At 45.7% G+C, this 24,187-nt stretch overlaps 1 protein-coding gene across 3 annotated transcripts in view; it reads left to right on the top strand.

Moving 5' to 3' along the window:
* The first annotated feature begins 13,083 nt into the window (after positions 1-13,083).
* The window catches only part of CYP39A1 (cytochrome P450 family 39 subfamily A member 1), a 37,267-nt gene continuing 26,163 nt past the window's right edge, over positions 13,084-24,187 (top strand). Inside the window, exons 1-2 of one of the 3 annotated variants that reach the window (XM_066635346.1) lie at positions 13,084-13,316; positions 21,484-21,619. In XM_066635346.1, the coding sequence (XP_066491443.1) occupies positions 13,131-13,316; positions 21,484-21,619 (322 nt within the window). In that variant the 5' untranslated portion in view covers positions 13,084-13,130. Of the gene's footprint in view, positions 13,317-16,521; positions 16,599-21,483; positions 21,620-24,187 lie in introns of those variants that run through there. The other 2 variants (XM_066635431.1, XM_066635512.1) reach the window with 2 other exon arrangements.

Genomic DNA, 24,187 nt, shown 5'->3' on the forward strand with positions numbered 1-24,187 from the left:
AGATCTCCTTTTAATTAAGTGATATGCCAACATAAAGGGCAATGCACCCAGCACCTCTACATCAATGCCAATTGTCCTGATCTTATGAAAAATCCCCATAGATCCCACAGGGGCAAGTGAATCCTGTAAGAGCTCAAATAAAAGGCTATTCTGACTAGACTTATAATAGACTCTTAGCCAGAATTTGAAAGTTCTAAACCAAGCCTTCGTTTCAATTGAATATTGCCTATCTTTAAGCAACCAAGAGCAGTCTTGCAGCCCAATTCTATCCTTCCCTAGCACCCAGGGCCACAGTGGTGCTAAAATGGCAACTGCTGTATCTTATGGGGCCAGGCAAGTAAGCAGCTCCAATGGTTATCTTCAAATGCTATTGAACAGGTGCAGAACCAAGGAGACTTGTGTTGGGTTTCCTGGCCTGGGGGGGGTTAGGATAGGCAACAGAGACTGGTGTCATCTCCATCCCTTCCTAAACCACCCCCTCCCAGACTGGCATTACTAGGATTCGTGTCACCGGGTGTGGGAGGCCTATGCATCACCCCATGCAGTGGGTGGGGCAACCCCCCCCCAATGGTGGGCATGGTGATGTACCATCACCCTGCCCCCGATGGTTTTTTGGCTGTACCTTTTATTAGAACACAGATATTTCAATGTGGTTTGTTTCATTTATGCATTGGTTGATATATAACATGATGGTATTATTCCTCCAAACTCTGATTTTAGTGATTTTGAAAACTTGTAGAGACACACACACATACCCCATGTCAACCTACTAACACCTTATTACAGCAGTTCTCAAACTTTTGGCACCGGGACCCACTTTTTAGAATGACAATTTGTCTAGGACCAATTGGAAATGATGTCATGGCCAGAAGTGACATCCTCAAGCAAATTAAAATAAATAATTATAAATAATTAAACTAAAATAAAAGAAATAATTAAATAAGGGGGAGCCACCAAGTGAATCTACTCTGAAGTAAGTCCTATTGTGGTCAATGGGGCTTACTCTCAGGAAAGTGTGGGTAGGATTGCCACCTGTGAGCTCAAGCCTATGCATGTCTACTCTGAAGTAAGTCCCATAGTGGTCAATGGGGCTTACTCTCAGGAAAGTGTGGGTAGAATTGCAGCCTTTGAGCTCAAGCCTATGCATGTCTACTCTGAAGTAAGTCCCATAGTGGTCAATGGGGCTTACTCTCAGGAAAGTGTGGGTAGAATTGCAGCCTTTGAGCTCAAGCCTATGCATGTCTACTCTGAAGCAAGTCCCATAGTGGTCAATGGAGCTTATTCCGTAGTCTGCCTGCAGTAACAACCCCCCAAAAAGAATCAGTGAGATTTCCAGCCCTCCCCAGTGCCCAGTTTAAAGTTCTTCTATTTCAGGCATATCAATACAAAGAACCACCTGGCTTTGCAAGTGCAAAATAGAAAACATTCCCCTTACCAGTTGAAGCATCTTTTTTGTCCTTTTTAGGGGGGGGAGGCTGCCTTCTGGAGCATTTGTTGCGCTCCAGCTCCATCGGATCAGGACCCTTCTTGTGGCCTCACATTCCCCTTTGCCTGGCCTGACCACCAGCCAAGGCATGCCTGCCTACTCACGAGTAAACACAACCATGAGGCTGCTTTGCTTTCCATAGGGCTCAATACATTCACAGCTGGGAAGGAGGAACCTCAGGTGTTTTTGGGGGTTGCATTCATTGGATCAGGACCATTCTGATGTCCTTGGAATCCTCTCTGCCTGCCCTTTCGGACAGACTAAGGCAAGTTCGCCTACTCGCAAGTAAACACGGCCATGTGGCTTCATTTTGGGCTCAGATTGGCAGCTGGGAGGGGGGAGCTTCTTGGGTGTTTTGGGGCAGCTGCATTCATTGGATCGGGACCATTCTGATGTCATTGGATTCCTCTCAGCCTGCCCTTTCCGACAGACTATGGCAAGTAAGCCTACTTACAAGTAAACACCCGATACAGCTCACTTTCACTTTCCATAAGGCTCCATGCATTTTTTTCTTCCAGTTTTTTGGCCATAACTTTTGAAGGAAAGGAGCTACCTCAGTTCTGGTTTTTTGCATTGCATTCCGCTGGGAATTCCGCATCTAATGGTGTATGGCATGACGGGGTAGCTCCTGAAGCTGCGATGTTAGTGCATCACCCCCCCAGGGCGCGTCACCCCCCAGGGCGCGTCACCCCCCACACCCTCCCAGCGACACCATTGCTCCCAGACCAACTCCTCTCCTCCTGTTGCCCACTTCTTCCCGGCCTTCCCACTGCCCCAAAAAGCCCTGCAGCTGGCTGGTGGCCATCCTCACCACCGGGGGCTCTCAGCGTCCATCTTCAGGCACTGAAGCCCATCGCCTTATGACACTTTTGTGACAGCACAGATTGGCAGCCTGTCAGAGCGCCAGTGCTGCGCCCCATAGGATTGAACCCTAAATCTATAATAATCTAGATTTTCTTTGAAAACTAGAGGACCAATCCATAATGCTAAATTCCAAATGGTAATTCGAACTTGGCTTTTTTCTGAGCCCTGTTCTAAAAGCAATGTAGAAAAACAGGGTTTCAGGGTGCCAGCCCATTTGTGGAATCCTCCTCCCAGAAACACCAAATTATTTCCTAAAAGTGTCAACTGTATGCAAATTATGCTCTGTTTGCAGGGGAGGGGGTTTGGACACACACAAACTCTCTCTCTCTCTCTCTGAATAGAATCACATGTTGTGTAGGGGTCTGTAGCAGGGGAGAGAATGGCAAAAATCAAAATACTGCCTGCCAACCACGCACAAGTGGAAGTGACTTCTGCTCACATGATTGCAGTTTTGGATCTGAGCCATTACATTTATGTTGATCTCATAAATTAGTGTCTTGTCCTAAAGGATTAAATTTATTTTTAAAAATTGTTTAAAACAAGATGGAAGGTTGACATTGTATTATGCAGAATCATACTGTTTTGGTTGGTGTTGTCCATAATTTCTGACAAGGGCTCAAGGGCTTCAGGTAGAGGTCATCCTCAACCCTATGTGGAGATGCCAGGGGTTGAACCTAGGACTTCTGCATACTTTGCATAATTATACTGTCTCAAGGTGGCAACCTCGTTGGCTATTCAAACATACCACATTTCAATTTTTATAAGCTTTGTTTGTTTTCAGCACAGATAGTGAGTCTTGTAAGGACATTTGTGGCCTTTGGGAAAGTATTTCATGCTTGCAGATGTTGTATTCTTATTCAAAATGTTAGTTTATAGGCAATCTTATGAAATACTAAATTTTCCTCAAAGTAGCTGCAGCACTCCAAAGGTGACATGAATATTAATACTATATTTTGCTTACCAAGAAAAGATAAAATATGAACTTTGGTTGTATGAAATTTAGAACACAAGTCCTATGTATATTTTCCTGGGAGCAAGCCCCATTGAGCACCACTGTGCTTGCTTCTGAGTAGACAGGGATAGGTGTAGAATCATAGAATCATATAGAGTTGGAAGGGACTTACAAGGTCATCTAGTCCAACCCCCTGCTTATAGCAGGAAATTCTACTAGAGTATCTCTAGTAGATGCTTGTCGAGCCTCTGCTTAAAAATCTCCACTGAGGGAGAATCCACTACCTCCTTCAGCAATATGTTCCACTGCCAACCGCCCTTACCTTCAGGAAGTTTTTCCTTGGGAATCTCTTCTATTGCAGTTTGTACCTGTTGGATCCCATTCTGCTCTCAGAGGCAGTTGAGAACTAATTTGTCTTCCTTCCATATGACAGCCCTTTAGGTATTTGAAGAGCGCTGTCATATCCCCTCTTAGCCTTCTCTTCCCCAGGCTGAACATACCAAGTTCCCCCAACCTTTCCTCACAGGGCTTGTTCTCCAGCCCTCTTATCATCCTCATCACTCTCCTCTGTCCCTGCTCCAGTTTGGCTGCATCTTTCTTAAAGTGAAGTGCCCAGAACTGGACACAGTACTCCAGGTGAGGTCAGACCAAAGCAGAGAAAGTGGAACCACTACTTCTTGAAAGCAACAGTTCTACTAATGCAACAGTTCTACTAATGCAGGCTAAAATTGCCTTTACCTTCTTTGCAGCCGCATCACACTGCTGACTCAAGTTTATCTTGTGATCCACTGCAACTCCAAGATCCCTCTCACATGTTGTGCTGCCAAGGGCGCAATCCTAACCCACTTTTCAGCACTGACATAAGGGCAATGCAACTCCAAGGTAAGGAAACAAACATTGCCTTACTTTGAGGAGGCCTCCATGACTGCCGCCCAGCTGCAGGATGCAGCACATGCCCCACTGACACAGCTATGCCAGTGCTGGAAAGTTGGTTAGGCTTGCACTCAAAGTCAGGTATCTCGCATGCTATATCTGTGCCTTTGGCTATTTTGTCTAAGAACTTTGCATTTGTCCCTGCAAATGAGTAACTTCATCATTTGATGCATTTGAACTTCATCTTTCAGTCCAGTATTCCATTTTATCTAGGTCAGTGTTTCCCAGACTTTTAGCACTGGGACACACTTTTTAGAATGAGAATCTGTCAGGAGAATCTGTCTGGAAGTGATGTCATGACCAGAAGTGACATCATCAAGTAGGAAGAGTTTTAACAATCCTTGGCTGAAATCCTACCCATGAGGCTGAAGTCTCATTTACAATTATTGTTCAAAGCATATACATAGTAGCGTATTAAAAGTACAGATCTGTAACATTTCTCCAAATGCAGTCACTTACCACGGTAGTATCAAGTCTCATATATTAAAAATAAAATATTGAAATGAATGGGGACCCACCTGAAATTGGCTCGCAACCCACCTAGTGGATCCTGACCCACAGTTTGAGAAACACTGAGGTCATCCTTCTTCTATTGTCTTCGATTGTGTTTGCTATTCCTCCAAGTTTGGTGTCATCTGCAAATTTAACAAGGCTCCCCTTGTACAGTGGCATAGCTAAGGGGGTGCAGAGGGTAGCAATTGCACTATGCAACAAGCTTTAGGGGGCAACAAGCTGAGTTTGACACAAGTGGCCGAAATTGTATATATGATATATATGGTATATATGAATAATACCATCATGTTATATATCATTGGAAAGGTAATTTAATATAGAATTCAATGAAAAGAACTGCATTGGACTATCTGTATTCTGTCAAAGGTTATGGCCAATGAACCGGAAAATGAAAACACAACTGCATTGTGGAACAAGACTCAAACTCCCTAACTCAAAACTGACCTAGAAGTCTGATTGTTCTGAGAGCCAAATTACACACTATCAGGACCCAACTATTAGGGTAGAGAGGAATCTGAAAAGAGAACAGTCCTTTCCAATAAAGCAGTGGTTCTAGACTAGAAAAGAAAAAAATTTCACCTGCCTCTTTTTACTGTACTGGGGGGCTACCTTCTGGAGCACTTGTTGAGCTCCACGTTCATCAGATCAGGACCATTCCAGGGGTCTTGCATTCCTCTTGACCTGAACTTCAACAGGCACATTTGCTTACTTACAAGTAAATACAACCATGTACCCAGTGACGTAGCATATGATTGTGTAGCCCAACGACAACCTCAAAATAATGCCCTGGAAGTGATGTCAAAACCAGAAGTGACATCATACGCTACATCACTGGGTACATGGTTGTATTTACTTGTAAGTAAGCAAATGTGCCTTGGCTCCTGTTGAACATGTGAATAGAATCACATGTTGTTCTCTTTTCAGATTCCTCTCTACCCTCCCCCCCATAGTGGAGCCTCATTTCCTCTTCTCATCAGTCTGAAATTTTTATTCTGTTTAGAGAGAAGCATTGAATCTCAATCCAGCCCAAACAAAAAAACATGTTGAATTTAAAACTGATTTTGTCTCAAATCAAACTGAACTGGCTTAAATATAACAACTTAAATTGAACTGGATCCTGGGTAGGGCTGAAATCTTACTGGAAGGGGCTTGAGGTTCTTGCAGGCAGGTTATAGAGAGCATTCACTTGGTGGAAAGGGCTGCTTTACCTTCTCATCTCCCCTTATTTATTTGTTTTACTTTAATTTAATTATTTATAATTATTTAAATTTATTTAGGGTACAATCCTACTCTGCAAAGGAACAGGCAAGCCAAGAGGCTTGTGCTGTATCCAGCTCAGGACAGGGGCCCAAAGTGGCTCAACCAGAGGTAAGGGGAAACTTTTCCCCTTTCCTCTGGGTAAGGCACACACACACAAGACCTTTATTGGCATATATAACAAACACAACAGTGAGTACAGACCTATAATAAATGATACAGAGGAATACATGACAATCAAATAAATTTGCCTCTTATAAAACTTTACTGGCAGTTTGATACTATCTCTTGGTTCTACTTGCCATCATCTGCTGAAGATAAACTACCACCCTCTCGATTTTAACACTGGAAACATCATTCAGTAGGTTTTATCACCACTGTCATCAATTTTGAAATCTTTTTCAATTCCGCAGATGAGCGATCATTTAACAGAAGCTTTATTTTTACCATATATGGAAGACCCTCCCTATTAACCAGGATGGGCATCAAATAGGTGGAGCACGCACTGTTATGCTGTGAACAGTAGAGGAGTATATGTAAAAGAGATTATATGTAAAAGGAGTATATGTAAAAGAGATTCAACAGACCCCCGTTACAAGGGCAAAGACGGCTCTTGGTAGGGAATCTTGTGGTATCTCCCAACTGTCACTCTGGAGGGAATAACATTGAACCTTGCCAGAGTTCTGGCACGTCGTTCTCTGGAGTCTATCAGTGAGGAAGGTAAGTTGCCATTTTCCCAAACTGATATGGGATGGAATGATTTAAGGACGAGCAAACTTTCATTGTCAGTTCACAAAGATTTTGAAATTCAATATCCAGCAATCTGACTGAGATCATCCTATAGGCGTCAGAGTATGAACACATGTTCAGATGGTCTAGTGAGATCCCTGTTGACTCAGTTTTCTTCCTTATAAAGTTTGAGCATGTAGAACCTGGTCAAACTTGCCAAGCATCAGATATACCAGACTTCCTGGTGGCGAATTGTAATGTACGTGCAACCAATATCAAATGGACAAAAGGTCCTCTGGGTAAGGTACCCTGGCCCCGATGAATCTCCTTGGACTTTCACCACCTCCGGAGGTGGCACAAGTTCGAAGAGAGCAGAGCAGCTTGAAGCTGCTCCAAACTCTCCAGGAATGGGGACTGGGATCTGGCATAACTGTCGGGTCCCAGCCCTGCCTCCCGCTCCCCACCTGACCACCCCCAGGGCTGCCCACCACCTGCCCTCCCCCTGCCCAGGAACGCCTCCTCCCCACCCACCCCAGAGTCTTGCATCGGCCCAGCTGAACCAACACAAGGCTCACTGCACAAGCTGCCACAGAGGCTGCATTCAGCCTCTGTGTGCCAGCACAGTTCTGTGCACTGGTGCAGCTTGCTCATGAGTAGGCACAAACATGCTTTACGGCACGTTTGCGACCTTCTTGGGCTGGCACAAGGTTCTTGCGCTGGCCCAAGGGCACCTCTGGATTGCACCCTTATGACATCATTTCCAGACGAATGGGTCCCAGACATATTGTCATTATGAAAAGTGAGTTCTGCTGCTAACAAGTTTGAGAACCACTGCTCTAGACTTTTCATCAAGAGTCTATAGATCTTCCTAAGTCTATTTTGAGTCTGTTGTGAATTTTGTAGCAGTCAGTGGAATTTTCCCACCAGTCTTGTTCTCCTTGGGGAGTCCCAGTTGGTATGGGAGGTGGGAGAGAGGGATGAAGAAGAGCCAGCTGGGTGCTTCCTTTCCCTCCCTCCAGAGGAAAGTGTGGTTGTGATGCCAGTGTGGGAAGTGCAGGAACTTCCTCTGCTTCCAATCTGGCCTGCCCAGTAAGTGGAAAACAAGCTGGAGTATGGTGCCCCAGGGCCCAACAAACCCTGTTGCCACCCCACTTAGGATGGAGATACCTTGAATTAGTAGAAGAAAAGGAGGACTTTCATTGAATCATACATGATAAGCAGACCCTAACAGCTGTGTAATCCAAATCTTGCTTTTCTTTTTTGCTTGTTAACCTTCCACTCTTTTTAGTCTTTATGCAATTTGTTGTTAAATATGGGTAGCATTGGTGGGAAGATAATGAAAATTTACCCTGAATAGTTTAGTTCTGCTTCATGTTTTGTAACATGCCCTTGACTGTTGTACATCAGTAGTCAAGGGCAGCCACATTAAATAATCTTGCTTTATCAAGGTTGGTTGATCTCTGGTAATTTCACAACATACTGAAAATTTCACAAAATTGAAACTGCCAAGTTTCATATTGTAATGGTACAGTAGGAACAGTTATTAAAGACTGAAATAAAAGACAGGAACAGCACAGCATTATATTTAGCTTTCTTTATGAAGATACTTGCTATTCCTTATAATCTACAAAAATCACATTAAGATCATTGATCTCTCTCTCTTTTCCACCATTCCAAGGGGGCTGCTGAAGTTCTGGGGCACTGTCTGGAAGCAGTTGGGGCCTGGATGAGGGCTAATAAACTGAAATTAAATCTGGACAAGATTGAGGTCCTCCTGATCCAGAAGGTGGTTATGCAGGTATTAGATCCACAACTTGCTCTGGATGGGATAGCACTCCCTCTGAAAGAGTAGGTTAACAGCCTGGGAGTCGTCCTCCTGGACACACAGCTGTCCCTGGATGCCCAGGTGGCATCTATGACCAGGGAGACTTTTGCCCAGCTTTGGCTGGTGTGCTGGTTGCAGCTGTACCTGTGTCAGTCAGATCTGGTGACAGTGGTCCATGCCATAGTGACATCTCGGTTAGACTACTGTAATGCACTCTATGTGGGGCTACACCTGAAATTGGTTTGGAAGTGACAGTTGGTGCAGAATGTGGCAGCTCAGTTGTCACTGGGGTTCAGTGTGTGGAATCCGCTATGCTGTTGCTCTGGCAGCTACACTGGCTGCCCATTCCTTTCTGAACCCAATTCAAGGTGTTGGGGATGACCTTTAAAGTCCTATGCAGCATATGACTGGGATACCTCAAGGACTGCCTTCCCCCATATATTCCTGCATGTCCCCTGCAGTAATCAGAGAGGACCCTTCTTAGGATACCTCCACCATCTGAAGTCAGGAGGATGGCAGCGAGGTGTCGGGCTTCTCGTTTGTGGCACCATGCCTCTGGAATCACCTGCCAGAAGACACAAGGGCAGCCTCTTCAGTATATGGTTTCTGGTAGAATTTGAAGACCCACCTGTCTCACCTGGCCATTGAGAAGGGAGGCAGTCCTTCTTATCTTTTAAAATGCTGTACACTACAGTATTTGACATTTTAATCTCTCCCACGCTTTTCAATCTGTTTCTAAATGATCTTGCCCCATCCCTGAAGGAAGTGGATAGCCATTGTCCGAAACTTGGCGCAAGCCAAGTGCCGCTACTTCTGTACGCGAATGATGCAGTACTATCTCGCACTAGGATTGGCCTAAAACATCTGCTCAGCCACGCTGCAGAGTATTTCTTGTTCAACAAATTGCAGATCAACTATGCTAAATCCAAGACAATGATATTTGCCAACAGATGGAAAGCTTTTAAATGATCTTGTAATGGCAACAAAATGGAACAGGTTAAGCATTTCAAGTACCTGGGAATCAACTTCCATTACAGGCTCACATGGGCTTTTCATCGTAAGGCAGTGCAGAATGCATCCAAACTAGCATCCTCTGCTATTTCCAGTTTCTTTTTCACCTGCGGCAATGGCTATGTTCCGGCCGCTCTGAAGGCGTTTAAGGGGAAACTTCTTTCCCCAGTTTTTTATTGCTCTCTTGTCTGGTATAAGTCTATTAACGAAACATTAGAATGCATTCAAGTCTCCTTTTTGCGGAAGATTTTGGGTTTACCCAGGTGTGTTCCCTACCCAGTTCTGTGTCTTGAGGTGGGGTTAATTCGGTTAAAGACTACTGTATAGCTAAGATTATTGAAATTTTGGTTTAGCATTTTATTTAACCCTACTTCTACTGGTCTAATGCACCAATTATTGTTGGATTCGGTCCTGCCTTTGGAGATCACTGATCTTTTAACTAAACTTAAGTCAATAGGGCTGGACGCCGCAGAGCTAGGCATGATTGGTTGTGATGTCGCTTACAGAATTGTCAAAGAAAGAATTCTTGATATTGAACAACAAGAGCTGTTTAGTGCTGCCACAACCACATGCTCTCCACTCTATCTCCATGTTCCTGTTAGTTTTGGGAAACCGGTCTCCTTTTTTTTTTTATCATCTGGAGTGCCTGCAGGCGCAGAGAGCTTTCACACTTGCAAGATGTAATGCTCTTCCATCGGCCTTGTTAATGGGCAGGTTCAGTGGTATCCCCTACTCTAGGAGAGGAAATGCAAGTGTGATAGGGATTGTATTGAGACTATAACACATACCTTTTTCTACTGCCCGTTACATGATGCAAGAAATATCTAGGCCCATTGTTAGCTAGGATGCAGGGCTGGGAGGATTCAATCATGCTCCAGTTTCTCCTTTCCACATCTGAATCTCTGAATAAGGTCGCTTCCTTATTATCTGGTGTAATAGCCAAGCGGAATTCTGGGACTCTGGGCAGTGTATGAGGAAAGGATTGATGTTTATGTTGTCTTTGTATATTTGTGTTTTGTTTTGTCTCTTTCTCTGTATTTTATGCCAATAAAGGTCTTACTGAACTGAACTGACATTTTAATCTGCTCTTTTATTGTTATTTTTTAAAATTGTTTTAATGGTTTTTATGGTTTCTATTTTAATATTTGATTCTGATGTTTTATCTTTATGTGTTTATGTTTGTCTGTACACTGCTTTGGGTTTTTAGAAAAGCAGTATAGAAATCTTAATAAATCTGAAGCAAGTTTACAAGGGGGGGTTGAAGCTGGGAAGGCAGGCAGCCCAATCTTAACCAGTGGTGGCACAGTGGGGCCCACACAGTTTAGGAGCAGGCTGGAAGTCTGCTGGAAGTCTCCTCAGAGTAAGGGGACATTCATCCACGTACTGCATGTAAAGCCCCAGCCTGCTCAATGGGATTACTCAGATCTGCACCAGCAAAATTGCTGGTGCAAGTCCAAGTAGCCCCATGTTGGGGTTTTAAGCACAGGAGGGACAATAGGATATGGCAAACACCAGTGCCACTGATCCCTCCCCCTTCTGGTCCTGAATGGCCCCCTTCCACCTTCCTCCTACACTCCATTCTCCTCTTTGGGCTTTACACCCCTCCCTGTCCTCCCCCTGCCCCTGCGCAGGGGAGCACACCGGTTCCGTTGGGAGGTGCTCCTGGATTCAGCAGCGGAAGGATGGCACAGGCCTTCCTGCTGGCATTGCTTACTTTCTGGGTGCTGCAAATGTACTTTACGCTGTGGTTGCAACACCCTAGGCTTGTGTAGCAGTCGCTGTGCTGGTGCTACTGAAGAACAGGATTGCACCATCATCGGCATTGCTAAGACATCTGGCAACTGGGGGCACAAATTTTTTTTACACCCTCCTTATGACAAAATCAAATTTAATTAATTCCCCCCCCCCTCCATGGAAGCCAGTTTTGGAATGTATCCTGTAGAAAGTTTTTATGGAGGCATGCGAGGTGGGGAGGGGGCTGCAGATGTGCAGGATTCATCATACATCCATGACTTCTCCCTAAACAACCTCTCTGTCCTGCATCCCTTAGACCACTTCTGCAAACAGAGAGACTGAAGACTAGATGGTGGAGCATTTTCAATTCTTTTTTAGACATGGGGAGGGGCCCACACACTGCACACTCCAACTACTGCAGAGGCACCTTTGTGGTGGGAACAGAAATGGTGTGGAGGTGGAGAACCAGCCACTGTGGCAATCTCTCTGGCTGGCTGAAGAGCACTGCAGGGACTTGACCCTATTTTCTGCCTTAGAGCTCCAGTGATAGCTGCCAACTGTTCTCTCAGTTGTAACAGCTCATTCCCACAAAGCATGATGGGATCGGTAGTCTTTGGCAAGAGCTGTCTGGGGCTTGTAGTCCCACAAGAGTTTTTGACTCTGCTCACTTAAGAGTATCTGGGTCCTTCTGATTCTGGTGACACACACATGTGCACACACACAGTTGCAACGACACCAAGTGTTGTGGCCTCCTCCTTGCTGCTGTTGAAATGGGGGTGCAGCTTGATACCCCTCCAGGTGTGGTACTCAGGACCCTGTGCCTCCGGGCCCCCTTAGGCATGCTAGCGTGCACTGTAAATCCGGTTGCAGCTTTGGGGTTCTAACCATCACTGCTGCTTGCTTACTGTGATTGGCAGCAGTGAGGAGACAGGGAAGATGCTTTAGCCCAGTTTCACAACCAGTGGTACTGTACGGGTACCACCACTGGCACTTGAGGTGGTGTCTGGTGGTACTCATGGGACCCTTGGACACCTGCCACCCAGCAGCAAAAATAAGAACATGACACAACAAACAGCGGTAGGAGACTTGGCTCAGTGGACAGAACTCCAAAGCATGCTTCTCCGTGCTTGAAAAAGCCCTCCCGTCCACCCTGGCCCTCTTCCTGGCGTTGGTTGCTTTGCATCTGGCCTCCCAACCCAGAAGTGACTGGCAATGATGTCATCCCCAGTTACTTCTGGTGGTACTTCAAACAGGTGGACCGCGTGAAGTGGTACGGCAGAGGACAAACACTGAGAAACATTGCTCTAGCCCACCACATCCCTCCCCTCCACACATCTCTTCAAATACAGCACACTGAAGAGAATGGAGCAAATGTTTGCTTGGCACCCCCAAGCGAGGCAGAGGGCAAGGGGGCAAAAGGTGGCACCTCTAAAAAGGGCAAAGCAGAGCCCCAGGAGCATAAGAGGAGAGCGAAATGATCACTCAAGTCAGAATATATTGGAAAAGAGGAGTCCCGGTGCCCTTCCCCATTTTGCTAAACGGGGTGTGGGGCCCCTGTAGTGCCAGGAGTCCCTGGTATTGCTGGAGTGCCAGCCTCACTCGGAAGGGCCCGTTTCCACTCGTTGGAATGGAACCGGTCCTTCCCAGTGCTTGCAGTGAACCCTGCAGGAGGAGACGAGCTGGCAAAGGGCTCGCTCCAGGGAACAGCTCGGTCTCTCGCAAAGGACGCTCTGCTGCAGCCGGCTGTCCCCGGCTGCCCTTGGCCAGGGGGCGGGGATGGGAGCGGCGAGCTCCGCGGCTTCTGGCGAGGGTGGGCAGAGGAGGAGATGGAGATGGAGGTGCTGGTGGCAGCTCTGCTGACCGTCGCCCTGGGGCTGCTGCTCAAGGCCGTTCTGCTGCCCGCGCGGAAGCGGCACGAGCCGCCGTGCATCAGCGGCTGGATTCCGTGGGTGGGAGCCGCCTTCCAGTTCGGAAAGGCTCCGCTGGAGTTCATAGATCAAGCCAGGCTGAAGGTGAGGCGGGGGGAGCGGCTGGGGGCTGCAGAGGGCGCGACCGAAGCCCCTCGCCCTGCCTCGGTGGCTTTGCTGGGGGCCGCTCCTAACACGTGGATGGCGACACTGTGACCAGCTCTGGCACTAAACCTACCATGCTAAACAACCCGTTGTGTGTGCGCACAGCTCATTTGTACGTGTGCACGCTTGTACGCGTGTGCAACCATTTCCTTCCGCAAACCGTGCAGTCCGAGCAACGTGCTTCCCTGTGCATTGCAAACATGCAACGTTTTAGGGGAGATTTGCCATAGCGGAAGGGAGCAAGCCCAGCTGATGCAGATGGGAAACTGCCTAGTGCTCCACTTTTTCCCTTGTTAACATAACATAAGAACAGCCCCACTGGATCAGGCCATAGGCCCATCTAGTCCAGCTTCCTGTATCTCACAGCGGCCCACCAAATGCCCCAGGGAGCACACCAGATAACAAGAGACCTCATCCTGGTGCCCTCCCTTGCATCTGGCATTCTGACATAACCCATTTCTAAAATCAGGAGGTTGCGCATACACATCATGGCTTGTACTCCGTAATGGATTTTTCCTCCAGAAACTTGTCCAATCCCCTTTTAAAGGCATCTAGGCTAGACGCCAGCACCACATCCTGTGGCAAGGAGTTCCACAGACCAACCACACACTGAGTAAAGAAATATTTTCTTTTGTCTGTCCTAACCCGCCCAACACTCAATTTTAGTGGATGTCCCCTGGTTCTGGTATTATGTGAGAGTGTAAAGAGCATCTCCCTATCCACTCTGTCCATTCCCTGCATAATTTTGTATGTCTCAATCATGTCCCCCCTCAAGTGTCTCTTTTCTAGGCTGAAGAGGCCCAAACGCCGTAGCCTTTCCTCATAAGGAAGGTGCTCCAGCCCCGTAATCATCTTAGTCGCTCTCTTTTGCACCTTTTCTATTTCCACTATGTCTTTTTTGAGATGCGGCGACCAGAACTGGACACAATACTCCAGGTGTGGCCTTACCATAGATTTGTACAACGGCATTATAATACTAGCCGTTTTGTTCTCAATACCCTTCCTAATGATCCCAAGCATAGAATTGGCCTTCTTCACTGCCGCTGCACATTGGGTCGACACTTTCATCGACCTGTCCACCACCACCCCAAGATCTCTCTCCTGATCTGTCACAGACAGCTCAGAACCCATCAGCCTATATCTAAAGTTTTGATTTTGTTCTTTTTTGTAAAGTAAAGTTAAGTAAAGTTTTGTACAAAAAACTTTTGTACAGTTTTGTTTTGTAAAGTTTTGTAAAGTTTTGTTCTTTATTTATTTCCCTTGTTCTTTATTTAAATACAGTTTCTTGTTGGTTTGGTTTGTATTTGGCAAATTAGAATAGACAAAAGAAAATATTTCTTTACTCAGTGTGTGGTTGGTCTGCGGAACTCCTTGCCACAGGATGTGGTGATGGCATCTTGCCTGGACGCCTTTAAAAGGGGATTGGACAAGTTTCTGGAGGAAAAAACCATTATGGGTTACAAGCCATGATGTGTATGCGCAACCTCCTGATTTTAGAAATGGGTTATGTCAGAATGCCAGATGGAAGGGAGGGCACCAGGATGAGGTCTCTTGTTATCTGGGGTGCTCCCTGGGGCATTTGGTGGGCTGCTGTGAGATACAGGAAGCTGGACTAGATGGGCCTATGGCCTGATCCAGTGGGGCTGTTCTTATGTAATGCGTTCAGATTTAAAGCTATTCAGACCTTTGCCTAGGGCCAGGTTACAATGCAGGTTACAACCTGTGCAGGAGAAATGCATCTCCTCCCCCATATGTGCTATGTGCACTGACAAATTAATGGTTAATGCTATTGAGATTTGTAGTCGTGAATATTAATAGCAGTTTGACATGATAATGACAGTATTTTGCTCCTTGTGGCCTATGCTTTTTAAAAGCTGCACAAGAAACAAATGGAGAATGGACATTTTAACATTTTCAAATGAAATATACATTTTCTGTTGGCAGAAAACTTCAGGCGACAAAGCCAGATAATTGCCATTTGCCTCACTGAGCCTGTTCTGAATGGAATTTGGGTCATGTTCCCAAGGTCTTAACAAAAGAGTTGTTGAGAAAAGAGTGCATTGAGAAAAATGCATTATACTCTTTCTTTGGCTTCTTAGTAACTGACAGCTTTGGAGTACTTATAAAGAGTGGTTCTGCAGTTTATCCAGCTTGGCAGTAACCTTTGAGCAGGTAGAGAATAGATTACTAAAGTTCATGCCAGTTTTCTAAGTTCTGCTGATAATTATACATTGCAACAAAAGGGAAATTTAAGACATAAGAGGTGCAGCCCAAGTTTATGCTGCAATGGGGTTGCATGGCCTGTGCTGTATCCAATGAAGACTTGGAGCAGGCTGGAGGTTTCCTCAGGGTAAGGGAATATCAAATAACACCCCACCCTACCCAATGGGGCTATTTGAATCTGCACATGCTAATAGCAGGCGCAAGTCTGAGTGGCCCTGTGTAATGCTTGCAGGTCCAGGAAGGACATTAGGATACAGCTGAGGCCTGCCCTGCTGATCCTGCCCCCTCCCAGGCTGAGCAACCCCCCTATTCCACCTCAAAATACTATCTCCCCACCTCCAAATTACTCTCCCCTTGTTGCTGCTGCTGAAATGGGGGGGGGTGCAGCAGGAGAGTGGTTTGGAGGTGGGAAGAGAGTGTATCTGCTGAGCAGTGCAAGATTACCTGCTCCATCAGACAGATAGTTTGGATGTATCATCAGCAGGGCAGCACCTTCCCACTGTTGTGCCAAATTCCTGTTCCAAGCTTTGCCTGTAGAACTTATGCCCACTTTAAGCTAATTAGTTCCCCTTCTTTCCCTAACCGTGGCCCTAGTTCTGCATTGCAATACTGCTGGACCTCACCACCAGGGTAGCTCACCTGTTCAACCTGCAGAGGTCCTCCTTTCCCCCCCCCCACCAGCAGCTTCTCCAGCCACCACAGCAACACCTTGGTTCTTAGCAGCTCTTAGGAATGGCAGCCACACAGTAGTCTCTGTTCCAGCAGTGGCCATTTGGTCAGTCAATCCATCCATCAACTAGCCAGTTTGTTTGTCAGTTAGCCTATCCATCCATCTCTTTCCTTCTGCTCTGTCTCTTCAGCCTTCTTCCATCTACATCCACAAAACTCTCCCTCCTCCAGTTGCTGCTTTTATCCCTGAGGACCTTGTTGCCTCTAAGTGGCTGCAGCTGTGCATCACACCCACTACAATGTAATGCCATGCTTTCCAAACCTCTCGGAGTAAGCGGCTACTGTTGACCTCACACCCATCTCCTTGGGGGATCTTGCATGTTTCCACTACACCTGCCAGCACTGCTTAATCACCATGTGCACAAGCATGCTTTATGGCACATTTGCAACCCCCTCCACTGGCACATGGACTGCTGTGCTGGCAGATGAGCTGAATTAGGATTGTGCTCTCTTTATTGGCTACAGTAGAACCTATGCTGTAATCTTAGCTGCAGTTTCCTTCATCCTCCCCTGGGCCCTAGACCAGTGGTTCTCAAACTGGTGGGTCATAACCCACCAGTTTGTGTAATGCTTCTGCTGTCCCTTTAAGGGGAAAGGCAGCAACACAACCCCCAGGATCTTGTCACTAAGGGGGGGGGCGCGAGGTGGTAAGTAGGTACTTACTTGTAAGTAGATAGAGTTTCTGGAGGCTGCAGGAGGTGTGTGGAGCCCTGCGTTGCTCTCTGAGACTTGGAATCTTCAGTAAAAGTGGGTGCAAAGCACTTCCATTTTGCAGGAGGTGCTTTGTGCCTCCAGCAATAGTCTACCAGTGGCAGATATATCCCCTTTGTTTAAGAAGATTCTTATTATCATCAAATGAGAGATTCTGCCATAAGAACATAAGAACAGCCCCACTGGATCAGGCCATGGGCCAAATAGTCCAGCTTCCTGTATTTCACAGCGGCCCACCAAATGCCCTAGGGAGCACACCAGATAACAAGAGACCTCATCCTGGTGCCCTCCCTTCCATCTGGCATTCTGACATAACCCATTTCTAAAATCAGGAGGTTGCGCATACACATCATGGCTTGTACCCCATAATGGATTTTTCCTCCAGAAACTTGTCCAATCCCCTTTTAAAGGCGTCCAGGCCAGATGCCGTCACCACATCCTGTAGCAAGGAGTTCCACAGACCGACCACACGCTGAGTAAAGAAATATTTTCTCTTGTCTGTTCTAACTCTCCCAACACTCAATTTTAGTGGATGTCCCCTGGTTCTGGTGTTATGTGAGAGTGTAAAGAGCATCTCACTATCCACTCTGTCCATCCCCTGCATAATTTTGTATGTCTCAATCATGTCCCCCCTCAGGCGTCTCTTTTCTAGGCTGAAGAGGCCCAAACGCCATAACGTTTCCTCATAAGGAAGGTGCCCCAGCCCAGTAATCATCTTAGTTGCTCTCTTTTGCACCTTTTCCATTTCCACCATGTCTTTTTTGAGATGCGGCGACCAGAACTGGACACAATACTCCAGGTGCGGCCTTACCATAGATTTGTACAACGGCATTATAATATTAGCCGTTTTGTTCTCAATACCTTTCCTAATGATCCCAAGCATAGAATTGACCTTCTTCACTGCCGCCGCACATTGGGTCGACACTTTCATCGACCTGTCCACCACCACCCCAAGATCTCTCTCCTGATCTGTCACAGACAGCTCAGAACCCATCAGCCTATATCTAAAGTTTTGATTTTTTGCCCCAATGTGCATGACCTTACACTTACTGACATTGAAGCGCATCTGCCATTTTGTTGCCCATTCTGCCAGTCTGGAGAGATCCTTCTGGAGCTCCTCACAATCATTTCTGGTCTTCACCACTCGGAAAAGTTTGGTGTCATCTGCAAACTTTGCAACCTCACTGCTCACCCCTGTCTCCAGGTCATTTATGAAGAGGTTGAAAAGCACGGGTCCCAGGACAGATCCTTGGGGCACACTGCTTTTCACCTCTCTCCATTGTGAAAATTGCTCATTGACACCCACTCTCTGCTTCCTGGCCTCCAACCAGTTCTCAATCCATGAGAGGACCTGTCCTCTAATTCCCTGACTGTGGAGTTTTTTCAGTAGCCTTTGGTGAGGGACCATGTCAAACGCCTTCTGAAAGTCCAGATATATAATGTCCACAGGTTCTCCCACATCCTGTTGACCTTTTCAAAGAATTCTATAAGGTTCGTGAGGCAAGACTTACCCTTACAGAAGCCTTGCTGATTCTCCCTCAGCAAAGCCTGTTCATCTATGTGTTTTGAGATCCTATCTTTGATGAGGCATTCCACCATCTTACCTGGTATAGATGTTAGGCTGACCGGCCTATAGTTTCCCGGGTCCCCCCTCTTTCCCTTTTTAAAGATAGGCGTGACATTTGCTATCCTCCAATCTTCTGGCACCGTGGCCGTTTTGAGGGACAAGTTGCATACCTTAGTCAAGTCCTGTGCACACTTTCCTGGGAGTAAGCCCCATGGACTAATGGAACTTACTTATGAGTATGCCTGCAGAGGATTGGGCTCTCTTAGGCTATAATAGTGTCTGTACTCTCAGACAGCAGTCTGACCCATCCCCCCCCAATTGGCAAGAACTGCAATTAGCCAGCTGGTGCTGTTAGGACACACACACACACACACACACACACACACACACACACAAACACACACAGTAGAACCAACTAAAAAGTCAAAGCTTGAGCAAACATTCCTTTTCAGTTCACTCTCACATTGGATGTTAAGCATCCTCCAAAAAGGGCAATGGATGGGGAAAAAATAAAGGATGTTTCTTGGTGAAACTGCCGGGAGGGAGGTAGACATGCCAAGGATTGGGTTCTCTTAGACTGCAAGGCTATCCATATGTTGAAGAAGCAGAAATCTGACTAAATTATCGTGTTTGGAAGTGTTTGTAACTGATTAGCTGCACCTTTCTTTCGAGTCTGATTTAAATATGAAACTATGTCAGGGTCATTTTCTGGGCATGTTCACATAGGAGAGATCTGATGTCAAATGCAACACTAGAAATGTAGGGAGCTGAACCCCAGAAGAGAAGGTGGTGTTTTATGACTGGATTCAGTGATTATAGTCCCTGAAAAATATCCTATGCAAATGTGCCATTCCGTGTATTAGAGATTTCATATTATAATGATGGTATATCCAACTCTATGGACCCAAACACCTTTAACTTGTATGTAAATTTAAGGGCACCTACTGGAATGGGGAACAAAGTCAGAAGAAAAGGGAGAATTAGAGGACAGGTCCTCTCATGGATTGAGAACTGGTTGGAGGTTGAGAACTGGTTGAGAGTTCTAATTCTCAATTACATAACTTGTATGTAAATTTAAGGGCGCCTACTGGAATGGGGAACAAAGTCAGGAGAAAAGGGAGTGCCCACTGAAGACTGGAAGCCCAGGTCTACCAATACAGCAAAATGTGGCCATGGAGGCCACAGGTTCAGCTGGGAGTCCTGGTCTACCCAGCAGGTAGATCAGGGCTCCAAGTCCAGGCTGGAGCCCAGGTCTATCTGCTTGGTTGACCAGGGCTCTGGAGTTAAGCTAGTGGTCATGGCTGCCCCCCCCAACACAAACTCTGGATCTGCCCCTGACACAGAGACAATTCATTAACACTTTCCTGCCTCCTGGCTGGGTCTCCCTGCTTCTTGCTGTTGGAATGCTTGCCCCAAGAGGTTTTCCATGCAGCAAAAACAGTAAGCAAGCACTCCCAGACACAGGCAGACTTGAGTCAGCATCCGTGGGATGAATGTCAAGTCAGGGGAGCCCTGACTTGAGTCTTTCACAAGTGTGACTCACCAGTTGCCAAGTCAGCGAAAAACACAAATTTTTGCAACTGAAATCCAAGTCAGCTGACTTGAGTTCCCAACACTGCCAAACGCTGTAGTCTTTCCTCATAAGGGAGGGTGCCCCAGCCCAGTAATCATTTTAGTTGCTCTCTTCACCTTTTCCAGTTCTAGTTCTAGTTCTACTATATCCTATTATCCAAATATTCTATATTAAAGAAATAATATAAAATAGAAACCCCATGAGATTTCATGAGACCCAAAAGGTGGAATCCAGTACAGCTGAGAATGAAAGCCAGGAAGTTCTGAAAACTTTTCATAACTTTTTTTTCACCTGACCAATGCAGGCAGACTCCTGTGGTATCCTGGAATATTTTACATAATATGATCTGCCAACAGGAAAGATCTAAAATACAGTATGTTTTGGAATGGAAAGGAGAACGAAAGAAAAAAATGTGGTCAGATTATACTTCTTACAAGGGATATTCTTCAGGCCAGTCTTCATCCTGACCTAATCGTCTTGATTTTCTAATTCATAGAATGCACTCACTTTATAACTGTACAAGCATGATACTCCTGAGTCTGTAAAATTACTTTAAAATTGCATTATGAAACATTTTGAACATTTGCGTGACTTTAGTAAAAGTCATTAACTGATGGTCCAGTCCTATTCAGGGCCATCTCAGAGCTTGCAGCAGCATTGATGCAGCTTCCATTGCAAGCTGTGGGCTGGCTAAATGGACCAGGGAGTGTTGGAGAGGTAAGTAAAGAACTTTTATACTTACTTACGCCACCCTACCATGAGTCTACTTGGCTCTGTGTCAGTGCTTTGCAGGAGTTAATCCAAGTAGGTCCAAGGGGGCATGTTGGGTCCAGAGAATATCTGGCAACTGTTGTCACCAGGATTCGACCCTGGCTGATCTTTGACATGCCCCCAGCCTGGCCTGATTCCTGCCTCAAATCTACTTGCTCTTGGCACTCCGTTCACATGCATGTGGGGCTGTGAACCATTTTGTGCTGGTGTCCCTACCCCGTGCACCAACGCAGTGGCTGCCATGCCAACAGCCTAGGCCTTGCCCTGATGCAATGTGAGTACACTGTGCTTCATTTTATTTAATTAGCTCCACTCTACCAGGAATGTCTCCAACCACTAAAATTTGTAATCTGTATGATGTAATGAACAGATACACAACATTCTCATGTCTGCCTCACTAACGATCTCTGGGAGCATGATTTTTTGTACATTTATTGACAGATGGACAAACAGAGAGATTAAAATGTAGTTGTATTAAACTACTTTTTCATTCTTTTTAAAAAAAACAACTCTGTGCATTCATTGTATTGTAGTATGGACCAGTATTCACTATGTATATATTTGGAAAACGATACACATTTGTTACTGAAGAAAAAGGGCTTCAAACATTTTGTACATCGAAGGATACAGATTTTGAGCAGGCAGTACAACAATCTGTCCAGAACGCAGGTAAGTAAATATTTAATCTCAGGGAAATTGTGGGTTTGATCACAGCTGAGTGCAAATTGAAACAAATGTGATCTGGGATATTTTTTTTTAAACTTTAAAGAAGCTGATTTTTATTAGAACAGTACTGCTAGAGAGGAGGCATTTAACAGGGATAAATGCAAAGTTCTGCACTTGGGCAAAAACAACCAAAGATGCAGGTATAAAATGGGAGATACATGGTTTGGCAGCATTACATGTGAGTGGGATCTTGGAGTTGCAGTGGATCACAGGATGAACATGAGTCAGCAGTGTGATGTGGCTGCAAAGAAGGCGAATGCAATTTTAGCCTGCATTAACAGAACAGTAGCTTCCTAGTCACGAGAAGTTGTGGTTCCACTTCACTCTGCACTAGTTAGACCTCACCTGGAGTATTGTGTCCAATTCTGGGCACCCCACTTTAAGAAAGATGCAGCCAAACTGGAGCAGGGACAGAGGAGAGTGATGGGGATGTTCAGGGAGCTGGAGGACAAACCATATGAGGAAAGGTTGAGAGAACTTGGCATGTTCAGCCTGGAGAAGAGAAGGCTGAGAGGGGATATGACAGTTCTCTTCAAATACCTGAAGTATTGTCATATGGAAGAAGGGAATCATTTATTCTCAGCTGTCTCTGAAAGTAGAACTAGAACCAGTGGGTACAAACCGTGAGAGAGGACATTTTGATTATCAGGAAAAAGTTCCTGATGGTCAGGGCAGCTCGGCAGTGGAACGGATTGCCGAGAGAGGTGGTGGACTCTCCCTCACTGGAGATATTCAAGCAGAGGCTCGACAACCACCTGTTGGAGATGCTCTAAGAGAATTTCCTGCCTAAGGCAGGGGGTTGGACTAGATGACCTATGAGGCCCCTTCCAACTCTGTTTCTTTGAACCCTGTGTGCATTTTCCCAATCTAAATTTATCCACTTCCTCCAAAATTGCTATTATAAATAAATATTATATACATATTAGCCCTGTTGTGGGAAAAATATAGACTGTGCAGGTCACTTCTGTTTTTTCCCCTTTTTTCATCATGTTCTGGTATGGTGATTTAGATCAGGAAAATGGTGCAGCAGATCACGTTTAAAGTCAGCACCGTGGCTTCTGTCAAACTCAGGGTTCCCGCTGCTTTAAAGTAAAACTAAAAAGATTGGGAGATCCAAAAGATCACAGATCCTGATGATTCACAGATCTCCCATGTCATGTTTCAGTTATAAAAGCCTGCCGTGTAATAGGTAGATGCTACACCTGAACCAAGGATAACTGCATTAAAATCTTTATTCAGCCATAAAGTCACTTCATGAACCACTTACTGCATGCAGTATGTAATTAAAGTCCATGTGGAGGCTAGGGTCATAGGCGCTCTTAGTCACTGGGGTTCCTGGCTCTTTTGCTGTCCTGGAGCTAGGAATGCAAATGTTGCCCCACCCTGGAAATAATTGTGGTGATGTTACTGCAGTTACTTCCAGGGTTGGGGTGGAGTAGGGTTGTGTAATGCTCAGAGCAGAGCCCACTTTTTTTTGCCTTTTTTGAAAGCAAAAAGACACAGGTGGTGCTCAGAGCAGCCACCCACTTATTTTCCTTTTTTAAATAGATAGTGTTGAGTATATATATATTAAATATATAGTGTTGGGTATAGCATTGGTTCTGCAGAAAATTACTATACAAGTGAGAAGAAGAGGTAGGCTTCAATAGCACATCAATACATGGGAGCTAGGCTTGCTAGCCCACTCACTGTTGCAGGGCAATTGAGAAGCATGGGGAATCCCACTCTTACATTGGGTTGGTGGAGGGAGTTCTCATAAGCACCAGGCAAACATGCAGTTAATGGGTGGAAAGGTGTCCCTGCTGACATCAGTGGCCCACGCCTGCCAATGGGCACCTGTGGGCACCTGTCCCTTGTTTGGTACTAATTACAGCTTCTTCTCTACCATGTGAATGTAAGAGCAGTTCTCACTTCACTAGCCCTGCAGTAACAGCAGTGCCATCACTAGGGCGGTGCCGGCTTTACCACTGGTGCATTTGCACACCAGTGGCCAGAGTGGGACCTAAAAAAAAAAAAAATTAAAATAAAACAGCCCCCCCCACACCAATTTTTCTCATTTTTTAATGTGAAAAGTAGAGAACTGAAACTTGTTCCCTGAACTTTTTTCAGATTGTTAGGGTTGCCCAATTTAATGCACCAAGAGGAAAAAAAAAATCACTGTTTTAGGGCCACTGCACACCAGGAATTGTTTGCATTCACTCCCCCCTTACACTGTAATTAAAAACGAAACTTTGGGCCCAATCCTATCCAGCTTTCCAGCAGTGATGCAGCCATGCTAATGGGGCATGTGCTGCATCATTTGATGGGGGGGGGGCATCTCGTTTCCTTGCTTTGTGGCTGCATCAGCCCTGGAAAGTTGGATAGGGTTGGGCCCTTTGGTATATCGTGTATGGGAAGGAACTACACTTTGTCATTCACTTTGATTGAACTCTTTCAGTAACCTGTACTCAGTTATGGAACATATTGGTGCACAAACACACATAATTGATATGCAGGAATCAAATTCAGCAA

Source organism: Tiliqua scincoides, chromosome 1 (genome assembly GCF_035046505.1).
Source record: "Tiliqua scincoides isolate rTilSci1 chromosome 1, rTilSci1.hap2, whole genome shotgun sequence".
In the NCBI taxonomy this organism is placed as follows: Eukaryota; Metazoa; Chordata; class Lepidosauria; order Squamata; family Scincidae; genus Tiliqua; species Tiliqua scincoides.